At 39.4% G+C, this 10,820-nt stretch overlaps 3 protein-coding genes and 1 long non-coding RNA gene across 4 annotated transcripts in view; 1 reads left to right on the top strand and 3 right to left on the bottom strand.

The window, feature by feature from the left end:
- Positions 1-10,820, bottom strand: part of LOC134798273 (uncharacterized) — a 683,132-nt gene that overhangs the window by 253,440 nt on the left and 418,872 nt on the right. The window lies entirely within an intron of this gene.
- LOC134797879 (small ribosomal subunit protein uS17m) lies at positions 31-725 on the bottom strand. Its single transcript, XM_063770228.1, has 2 exons — positions 536-725; positions 31-452 (listed from the first exon to the last, which is right to left on the bottom strand). The coding sequence occupies exons 1-2, from the start codon at positions 659-661 to the stop codon at positions 93-95; spliced, it is 486 nt and encodes a 161-aa protein (XP_063626298.1). The 5' UTR covers positions 662-725; the 3' UTR covers positions 31-92.
- Positions 1,661-3,064, bottom strand: LOC134797880 (peroxisomal membrane protein 11B). Its single transcript, XM_063770229.1, has 3 exons — positions 2,770-3,064; positions 2,568-2,683; positions 1,661-2,442 (listed from the first exon to the last, which is right to left on the bottom strand). Exons 1-3 carry the CDS (start codon positions 2,823-2,825, stop codon positions 1,901-1,903), a joined length of 714 nt encoding a protein of 237 aa, XP_063626299.1. The 5' UTR covers positions 2,826-3,064; the 3' UTR covers positions 1,661-1,900.
- Positions 4,037-6,986, top strand: LOC134798245 (RNA-binding protein spenito). Its single transcript, XM_063770623.1, has 2 exons — positions 4,037-4,190; positions 4,284-6,986. The coding sequence occupies exon 2, from the start codon at positions 4,310-4,312 to the stop codon at positions 6,560-6,562; it is 2,253 nt and encodes a 750-aa protein (XP_063626693.1). The 5' UTR covers positions 4,037-4,190; positions 4,284-4,309; the 3' UTR covers positions 6,563-6,986.

The following is a 10,820-nucleotide window of genomic DNA, read 5'->3' on the forward strand; positions in this document are numbered from 1 at the left end:
GTAACTTCAGATAGGATAAAAAAATAACCATTATAATATCTACATAATTTTATTTACCTACGGAAACTATAAAATAATTAAACACAAACTACTTAAATAGCATATGGATCATTTTCATCAAATACATGGAACTTCGTGTAAGTAGGTTTAGAAGAAAAGTCTTTTTTGTTGTCTTGCCAGCCTCTTGGAGGAGCTTTCTTATAATCAAAGGTAGACTTCAGTTTTCCATACAATTCTGCTTCTCTGTCAATATCTTCTCTATATTTTTCCTTAGCCACTTTTTTGCCTGTTACTGGATCGGTCACATCGCCAAATGGATAAACAACCTCCTTTACTTCATGGGTAATAAGTTTAGTCAGCTTTTGAGGCAAAGATTGGATTAAAACTATGTCTCCAGTTTTACATTTCTTTGTAGGATCATGGCAATAGTAGAATTCGTCTTTCCTGAAATACTTTAACAGAACAAACAATGCGAATATGGATAATAAGGAATTATTTTATCTAGAGTTCCTAAAAAGTATTATTTTATACTAACCATGAGTAAGTTTTCATCCAATTCTAACCTCTTCACTCTAATTTTAGCTGCATTTTGTTTAACAGACGGGACGCATTGTCCCATTAAAAGGAATTTTCTTGCTGTTTCAGCCACATTACGGGCCATTTTAGTTTGTTTTCAACAATTATTGAGGAATGAGGATAATGAAAATCTCAATTATTTTATTTGATTTTATAGGTTCTGTCTTTGACATTGACAGTAAGGTGTGCGTTTGGATACCAAGAGCCATAGTATCTTCTTAGTAATTTGTGCCAAGAGCTATACTTGGTCAAGCAATCTTGTCAGTAGAAAAAGGCGACAAATTTGAAAAATGTAAGCGCGAAGGGATATCGTCTCATAGAAAATTTGAATTTCGCGCCTTTTTCTACTGACAAGATTTGCTTGACCGTCTATATGTGTGCCAAACTATAACTCCGGTCAAACAACTTTGTCAGCAGTAAAAGGCGCGACATTCAAACTTTTCTATGGAAGATTACGCCTTTGCGCCTACATTTTTTAAATATGTCGCTTATTTCTACTGACATAAATAGCTTGACGAGACTATACTCGGAACGCACCCCAAATTTTATAGCCGTAACACACGACCGCACCGCACGCGAACTTAGTAGTGGTTACGGCTTTAAGGTGGTCGCCGTACGTGCGTTAACACATTCAACACCAAGAACCCGACTGTCAGGTACACTGTTCGTAGCGACTACGCGCTACATACGACGAAACCGTGGCTACGCGCTACGAGCGTAACCCGTAGCACTTAGTGGTATTGAATGTGTTAAAGAAGCAGCTATAAGTTAGAGCGAGTAGAGATAAGTTGATAGCACCAAGGGCGCGGTGCGGTAGTCTGTTACGGATATTTAGTCAAACAAGGGAAGATTGATTTTCTCGTGTATTCGGTTAGCATGATCATAGTTGGTAAATAAACTGAGAACCTCCTTTTTTTTAAGGTGGTTAATTACATCACTACTAAACTGACTGTTTACACAATCAAATCATTTGTTAAATAACAAACTAAAGTGTTTATTTACCATATGCACAACACAACTGAGACCATGTAAAACGCATAGGGGCCTAACCTAAGCAAGGAGCAATGAAATAAAACAAGAAAAGTGATAAAATCTTAAATTGTAACATTTAATCAACATGATTATAATGATGCAACATAGAATACATTAATATCATAGTACATGATATCTATGATAAAAAAAACCTAACAAATAACCCTCCCAACGAGCAATATAAATGGTATTTAAGAAACATCACAATCCTTACCCAGCACCACAAAATAATATGAAACCAGCCTTACAGTTCAATTAGATTCAGGAAATTAACATATTATACTGTATGAGATTATGGAACTAACTTAGTTATTGGTTTTATAATAGTGACCAAGGCAGCTATTGATGATATAGCTCCTAATGTACCAACGGCACTTGGACTGAGCTTTGTAAAACCCAGAGCTGTTAAAGGTATAAACAAATCACAAGAATTCTTAACAGTATCTATAAATATGTCTTTGTGACAAGAAATAAATGCATGTACATGTTTTAAACTGGAAGACAGATCAAATTGCCTAGAAGTTACACCAAGTAATTCTGAAGGTTTTAAAAATGATGACCTATTTAATTCCAAGACATGTAATATTTCATAGAAGTCTCTAGCCAAATTTGCTATAATAGACAGTAACCAAAATCGGTTTGCAGTTTTGTTCCAGTTATCAGAATCTGTTTTTAGAAATCCACTTTTGGTTAGCCATACAACATGGTCCGCATATAAGTATAGTCCATGTGCCAGTTTGCTAACTGTAAGTGATATTCTGAGAAAAGGGTCCTCAATATGCATGCTGTCCAAGGCAGTGTAGCAAATATCTATACATCTTCCCAGACGTAAGACTGAAAAAATAAATAAGTTTGCTATCTGGCACTGAGAAACTCTTATCGTATAATGTATTAATAACTAATTGATCAATTACTTAGGTACTATCTACATAATGAAATGAGGTATGTTGTTTACTTACTTTTACGGAAAGAACTGAGAGCAAGTTCTAGATTTCGAATTCTGTCAATTGAATATTTATTAGCATTTCTAGTTTCTAGCTGATGCCATATAAGCCGGCTAGTATACTGGAATAATCTGAAATTCACAAATTAAATTATTACATTAATAAAGACCAGAAAAAACGATACTTCTTTGGTGTTGAATCATGTTAATATGCTTACCTAGCTAATTTATCTCTACCGTTGGACTGATTATTTACTTTAATTATAATATCCATATCTTTGTTATTCGAACTTTACCCTCTAGGCTCAATGTTTATATTTTTAATTTTCGCCCAGCAATTTTGAATTATATAGTTTACTCTTGCAAAAAGATTGCTTTGTGACTAACTGATCAAGTTGCTCTTAATAATTTTAATATCTTCAGAGTTTTGTCTCGCTTTTCTAATCCGTTTTATGAATTTCCTTTATCCACAGCAATGTAGTCAAACTACACAGCACAGTATAAGTTTAGTGGACTGACAAGTGACACAGTCAAAGTCAACAATCGCAGACCGCAGACTAGTCTAGATCTAAGCTACAAATTTATCATAAACAATGTAGAGACGAATATGCTTTTTTTAGCTTTGGCAGGAATAATCGAATCGAAAAATATAAATCGATTCTTCTTTCGATGATTTAGTACTTATAGTTGGTCAAACCAAATTTGTCAGTAAATAAGAACAAAAAAACTATACTTATCCTTTTCTTTTGGGTGCTAGTACTAGTGTAAGACAGAGGCAGTGATAGATTATCGTGGACTTTAGAATTTGGAAGAATACGGAGAATCCGGGAACTGGAGCCGATACTGCGGTGTGCGGTTCTAAACAAAATTTATACTCGCAGGTGACATACCCGTTCGTCCGTCGTCCTTTGTCCACGAAATCCAAGAGCGGTGTAATATTATGTTGTAGCGGGCGGAGCGATATATTTATATATTAAACTTCAGGATTCTTCTTATAATATCACGAAGGAAATCAGTACTTGATGCGGCGATTTTCAATATTGAAGTCTGTTGTCAGTAAGTCAGTATGTCCACGTCATGTCTACGTGGCTAGCAGTCACCGTAGAGTTTTTGATTTAAAATAGGTCGAACGGGAATTTGGCGCAGTAGCGCCACCAGTGGCCTATTTTATAAAGCTACAAGTTACAATTTACAAGCGGAAGTCTCGTTCTAACACATAGGGTTAGAACGAGACTTCCGCTTGTAAATTGTAACTTGTAGCTTTATAAAATAGGCCACAGGCAGTATGATTCTGTCTGTCTATGTTTGAAATGAGACAATCCTTTGACAAACTTTAAATATTTTTAAGTTTGGTAACATTTTTTCTCCACCAACCGAACGAATGGAACGAACCAACCAATCACCAATCCTTCATTTACTGAATGAAACGGGTGGGGCAGCGCTATGCTATATGGCGTGATGGGCTGATGGCGAAGACCAAAACGTACAACGCAGATGACGCCATTTTGATTTGTCAAGAAATGTTAGTGAGTGACACTATAGTAGTGTTCTTGTGAATTTCAATAAGTCGCGTGTTATTTTCGTGGAGTGGAGGTGTTACGGTGTTGAGTGATCCGAGAAAAGTGACTAATAGTTTGTGGTAAGACTTCAATAACTCTGTGTGCTGCAGTGATTGTACATTTTCTGGAACATGGCGACATTTTGAAGTGACGTGTAATGTTGTGCATTTCAGATAGTGGTTCATCGTACTGAGCTTTCATGATTGGATTACCGCGTAGCGATAGAGATAGAGATCGTATAACGGTGAAAATTCGTAACATGAAGAGGAGCTCGTCCAGGGATAGTATGCCGCGTTCGAAGAGGACTCGCAGTAGCATAGGCAGGTACGACGACAGCTCGGATGAGCGCGTCACACCGGAGCGGGTGCGGCGGAGGGTCCGCTCCCCGAGTCCCCGGGGCCGCTACGTGTCACCGCATCGCGACGATTATGTGCGCTCTCGTGAAGTCCGCGAGGAGTCTTCAAGACCCTACTATAAGGTTCTCTGCGTTAGTGCACTTCACCCCAAAGCTTCAGACGAAATCGTAAAGGATACGTTGTACAGGGAGTATAAAAAGTTTGGAGATTTCAGCATCAAAATTTCCCATGAGTTAGACGAACGCGTCGCCTACGTGTGTTTCCGTAGCGTTGAAGATGCGCGAGACGCCAAACATGCCAAACCGCGTATAATATTGTATGATAAAGTTGCTATTGTTGACCCTGTTTATGAGCCCGTACGTTCAGAGTACCGGAGCAGGCCCCGCAGTATTACACCACCCGATTATGACCGCCCCTATTCCTATGCTTGGTCTCCAGCTCCAGAGCGCCGTCGACCCCCACCTGATGACCGAGCTTATGGCATTCCACCCACTGTGCCACCCCATCACAGAGATTTCCGCCCACCCATGCATGAATATCCCATGGCTGGTCCTCATGGGCCTCCAATGCATCACCGCCCACCCATGCATCACCCTCCGCATCCCCACTACATGCCTCGCCCATACATGCCAAGACCTCATCACCCTCCTTTTGAGAAAATGGAGAACAAGAAAGACAAGTTCCCTAACTACCTGCACCATGTCCACCCCGAAGATGATCCATTAGCTACCAGGACACTGTTTGCAGGCAATCTGGAGATAAACATATCTGACGAGGAACTGAGACGCATATTTGGCAGATATGGTATTGTTGAGGATATTGACATTAAACGGCCACCCCCAGGCACAGGTAATGCTTTTGCATTTGTTAGATATCAAACTCTTGACATGGCACATAGAGCCAAAGTAGAGCTCTCCGGTCAATACATTGGCAAATTCCAATGTAAGATTGGATATGGTAAGGCAACACCAACAACAAGAGTTTGGGTTGGTGGTCTAGGACCTTGGACCTCAGTGGCCCAGCTGGAAAGAGAATTTGATAGATTTGGAGCTATTAAAAAGATTGAGTATGCAAAGGGTGAAGCCCATGCCTACATTTTGTACGACTCCATTGATGCAGCACAAGCAGCAGTCAAGGAAATGAGAGGATTCCCACTTGGCGGTCCTGATAGGCGTCTTCGCATAGATTTTGCTGATGTTGGTAATGGTGGACCATACAGACCTAAAACCTATGCACCACCAGTTGGTGAAGATGGGAGGCCTGTGGAAGGCTATGAAGGTTATGAGGGCACCTGGGAGGACGGATATGCATATGGTACACCTGGTTACAGAGGTAGAGGTAGGGGCGGCCGTGGTCGCGGTGGTATGTTTAGAGGCGTTTATCACGGCAGTGGAGATTACCGTGACGACGAATGGCGCCGCGCTCCTGCTGATGGAGAATATGAAGGCCGACTTCGTCGTTCTGGTTCACGAGAGCCTGGAGTGGACCGCTCGCGTTCACGGTCGCCGCGGCGCCGTTCTCCCGATAGCGACTCAGATGGCTCGCCGCGCCGAAGTGGAGGCATGCTAGCTTCGGCCCGTACACTACCAGAAGTTGTACGAAAAGCAACCACAATTTGGAATGGTGCACTCATTCTTAAAAATTCCTTGTTTCCAACAAAATTGCATCTCACAGATGGTGATTCTGAAATCATTGACAGTCTTATGAAGGATGAAGATGGCAAAAACCAGCTGCGAATTACACAAAGATTGAGACTAGACCAGCCAAAACTAGATGATGTGCAGAAGAGAATTGCTACATCTAGTTCCCATGCTATCTTTTTAGGTGTGGCAGGCTCTACAGCTTCTATAACCAATGAAGATACAAGCATTCAGACAAGGCCAATGAGGAATTTGGTATCATATTTGAAACAAAAAGAGGCGGCTGGCGTCATCTCACTGTTAAACAAAGAGACAGAAGCCACAGGAGTCCTATACTCTTTCCCCCCTTGTGACTTTTCTACAGATCTACTGAAAAGAACTTGTCACAATTTGACAGAGGACAGTCTGAAAGAGGACCACTTGGTGATTGTGGTGGTACGCGGAGGCTCTGCTTAAAAAAGATGACAGTTTAAATTATGTAAACAAAATGATTATTAGTTAAGATTTTTTATAAATTCAAAATGTTTTCCACTTTTGTTCTGTATTCTTGTGTTGTGTAGTGCTGTTGTGAGGTGTATGTAAAATTAGTTAAGTGGAGGTTTCATTAACCAATTTTGAATTGTGCAAGTGCTGTGTTTGTCCACAGTTTTAGTGTTCAGCAATAATTGTTACAAACAAAAAAAAATAATAGGTGTTAGTTTGCTAGTATTATAACAATCAAAAGATGATAAACTGATGACTAAAAATTGTTCAAGTGTATTTATGAGATAGTGACATAAATTCAGTTTTTTATATGTTCAGTTATAGTGTAAAACTAGTGTATGGTAGGTGAGGTGCTAGTGTAAGTGTGTGAACATGCAAATAGATTACCTATTCCTTCTGAAGTTGTAGTTTTTTTATACCTTGTGACAGTGATAGCGGAAGTGCAACCTTCAGTGTCTCATTTTGTGTTGTTAAAAATGTGATGCACTGAACCTACCAGTGGGTTGGTGGTACCACCTAGTGGGTTACCCAAGCTGGGGTGACAGTGAAGTAGCTATTCAATGTGTTAATCCCCACTGATGTTTGTGCAGTTATATGTGCCTGTAGACTTCTTAAACGAGAACCTTAAGTTTTGTGAAACTTGAATGAGAGCTTATTTAGACCAAGGTGAAGTAGTTTGCAGTGAAAAGTGCTATTGTATTGTTCTGTGTACTCTAGTTGAGTGTTATCGGTGAGTAACAAACAATGGATGCCAAGGTCTGTTATCATATGAACCAAATTTTTAATATTATGGTTTGACCAGCAAATTTGGATAACCAGGATGTATGCCATAATATTTCCTAATTCTGATTCTGAGGGCGCTACTGGGCTCTTCCTGGTACAAACTAATAGGTATTGGAAACAAATGCCTTACTGAAAGCCATAACATATCCTTTTTTGGCAGTTTCTATGACTGTGCTGGCCAAGCTTGGTATTATTGTTTTTAAGGGACACTTTACTGATTCTAATTATTTAGTACCTTTCTAATATTTCTTAGCCTGATTAAAACTAACTGTCCCCCATAAACAGGTGTACAGTGTTATAATATGCAAACTTATAATTCAATGATGAATGAATTCTACCTACCTACCTTCAAAAATATTCAATTAAGTGGCGTTCCCTTTTATGATCTACACACTGTTCTTTGACAATAATAAGTTTTTGGAAAAATTTCATTTTTGGTACAAGCTTTTATCGCTGACTGTACTTTTCTTACGACAGACTACTAATACTCATCGAGACAATTCTAAAAACCCCTAACACAATTAGGTTGCGTTGTTTCATCACAGAGTTCCTATGGCCACCTCCTGTCTCCATCATCAGATCAGTTCGACAGTACTATATTATTGTATTGTCATCAGAACTACATACAGCTGCCAATTTTCATGACGCTACGATCCTTGGAAGATGGTTAAATTAGTTACCTTAGATTCCATTACATAGTTAGTTACATACAGGTCGACCTAATAAAAGCTTGTTAAAAAGTCTTGCCGGGCTAATTCTCAACACACCCACTAAGCTACTTCTGATGCTGAGTGCAGTGCACCTAATGTAGGTACTTATCTAGTATCTACCTATATCATAGACCTTATACCTAATTACTTATTTTGTCATGTACCTTACTTGCTCTTTTAGAGAATACCCAATAGGTACTATGTGTACTAACCTACGCACCTACATATCCCTAAGTTATCAGAATAGTAAAATTAAGGTCTTTCTATTAAATTGGTCACTAATTAGGCAAATTTCCGCTCATTACATTATCGGGCAGTTGGGGCATATCAACCTACCTAAAGTAGAATTTAATCTCTGAAATAATTTGTAGCCACGCGTATAAGTACATACTTAGCAGTTTGGCTAGAGCTGGATACACCTCCCTTAATGTAGATTGACGGGCGCAGCGATACATAGAAGCGAGCTGGAAATAGTGGAGTGGAGATATCTTCTAGTTTCATTGCGGAGTTAACGAAGAACTTAAAAACCCAAAAAGTTCAAATCCGGCGTAATCACATACATCACTGTAAGCAACAATATAACTTGAAAGCACGAAAGTTAATTTTACAGCTTAGGTACGTACGCACCAACGCCATAGCATTCTTGGCTCTATGGGCACACCAACTCATACGACACCTAGGGTTAGGGTTCTTGGCATTCAAAGGGGAAATGGTTATATATGTAAATAGGTATGCAGTGTATACTATTTTGTGCTTGGATTTCCAGAGAATCAGCATCGATGTTCCAATTATAGACGTCGTACCTGGTCGGCGCTCACCCCACCATCTACAGGCCTACGTCATACATAAGAGGAGTATAATATTGTAGAAATGACTAGGAATATATTGGTGATGAAGATGATCCTTCCGGCCGATTTTGGTCATGGCGACAACTTCGACTCCTAGCTTGCTCGGCGCTCGGGCGCCCGAAGATGGCTGACGTAGCCGATCTTCGAGGTGAACCTTGGCCTCAAAAAACTCATCGACGGCCTAGCTACTTCGATGTAGCTTGAAATGAATAGCGACTTTTTTGCATTATGAGATTCAATTTCACGTTAGACGTTGTGGTGACCGGTTCCTTACCTTTTATATCTGGCATAAGGCAGATGAGTCATGCTATGCGTAACTATGCTGTTATAAACGATATTAACGAGTTAAAAACATCGGAAGTCTGAATCTACCTCTTATTCTTTACGCTCTATCCTCTAATTCTCTGGCGTAGCGTGAGGCTCCACACTGTGTTGAGGTTGACTAAGGTAGTTAAGTCAAATTTTCGACTTGATAGTTCGTTCCAACTGATTTAACTGCAGTTAAGTACATTAAGTTTGTCATTAACATTTCTCTGCTAAAGTATCTCTTAATGTCTCTAAATTTTGATTCGTTAGTTAATTGAAATCATTTGTCCCACAGAACTAAGTTATATTCGGATGGACATAAATTTAACCTTAGTTATTGAAAGCTGCCATCTTGCCCTGCAAGTTTTATTTCTTTGATCCCGAATGGACGATGCTGAACTCACGGAAAACCTACCCGACACGGTCCCTCACTACAGGTCGGCCTGCAACGACGTGTGGTGGAATTATCTAGTAGGTATTCTTGGTTAGGTAAACTACACGAGTGATTCATTCTATTACCAACTCAGAATGTGATATGAAATCAATAAAATAATTAAAAAAGTTTTGTTTTATTTTTATACACGTCAAACCTGACTTTAGCTGTTATTGAGGTATTTAATATATAGGAGTAGGTGCTAGGAGTCAGGCCAAGCTAAGTCTGCAGCGATTTTGATAGTACAAACTGCAAGTGTTATTTTAAATGTCATTAAACTTCTATGAATTTATCAAAATAGCTGCTAAGTTAGCTTGGTCTGGCTTTAATGACTAATTGAGTCTAATGACTATTTGCCTGCTGACAGTATTTTTGTTTTTTAATTAACTCCAGAGGTCCTTGGTCCAAAAGGTAAATTAATCTTTTGACTGATATGATGATGATTGATGATAGCCATTAAATAATATCAGATAATATTATGGTTCGCGAGCGGACCTCAGGCTCCCCGTGTGCCGTCTATTCTGTGCCGTGGAAAACTGAAGGATGATGCTGATATACATAATATTGCTGTCTAATATCTGAATCTACAGTGCAGTACTCAAATTAAACATGCCCTATTATTTAAACTGAGCACCTTCGCTCCGTAGCTCTGATGGAATCTGAGGGGCTACCGCGAAAACCGAAATTCGCAAATTGCGGGGATCTTTCTCTTTTACTCCAATGAAGGCGTAATTAGAGTGACCGAGAGAAATGCCCGCAATTTGCGAACTTCGATTTTCGCGGTTATAGCCCTGTACTTATTGCTCGTAAAGTGGCCCACCATCGCTGTCAGCATATGCTCTTCAATTGAGCTGACGGCAATTCCTATTACCTAGTTACTCTAGCAAAGCATGTCTTAGGTACATATTAATTAAAAAAACTGATACCCAAGGATGGACATCACGTGAGTATTATATTCTTTAGCTCCGAGTCACTCCGAGTTCTTTGGACATCACAGTGAAAGCCAACAAACCTACTTGCACTTTCTAGATTACTTGTAAAGATGTTAAAAAAACGTCAGTAATATGACAAAAATATCTTCTGTCAACTCTTCGGTCTCAACGGAAAGTGCAGAGAATTTTGTAAGTATAAAGCAGATAACACTTGGAGTA

The sequence above is a fragment of the Cydia splendana genome, chromosome 16 (genome assembly GCF_910591565.1).
Source record: "Cydia splendana chromosome 16, ilCydSple1.2, whole genome shotgun sequence".
Classification (NCBI taxonomy): Eukaryota; Metazoa; Arthropoda; class Insecta; order Lepidoptera; family Tortricidae; genus Cydia; species Cydia splendana.

What these genes read in the sequence shown, in the direction of transcription:
- LOC134797879 (XM_063770228.1), bottom strand. Translation starts at nt 661, where the DNA reads ATGGCCCGTAATGTGGCTGAAACAGCAAGAAAATTCCTTTTAATGGGA. An exon ending in TGGATGAAAACTTACTCATG is followed by an intron (nt 453 to 535) that starts GTTAGTATAAAA and finishes GTTCTGTTAAAG; the next exon opens with TATTTCAGGAAAGACGAATT.
- LOC134797880 (XM_063770229.1), bottom strand. Translation starts at nt 2,825, where the DNA reads ATGGATATTATAATTAAAGTAAATAATCAGTCCAACGGTAGAGATAAA. An exon ending in GGTAGAGATAAATTAGCTAG is followed by an intron (nt 2,684 to 2,769) that starts GTAAGCATATTA and finishes TGTGAATTTCAG; the next exon opens with ATTATTCCAGTATACTAGCC. An exon ending in TCTCAGTTCTTTCCGTAAAA is followed by an intron (nt 2,443 to 2,567) that starts GTAAGTAAACAA and finishes TTATTTTTTCAG; the next exon opens with TCTTACGTCTGGGAAGATGT.
- LOC134798245 (XM_063770623.1), top strand. Translation starts at nt 4,310, where the DNA reads ATGATTGGATTACCGCGTAGCGATAGAGATAGAGATCGTATAACGGTG.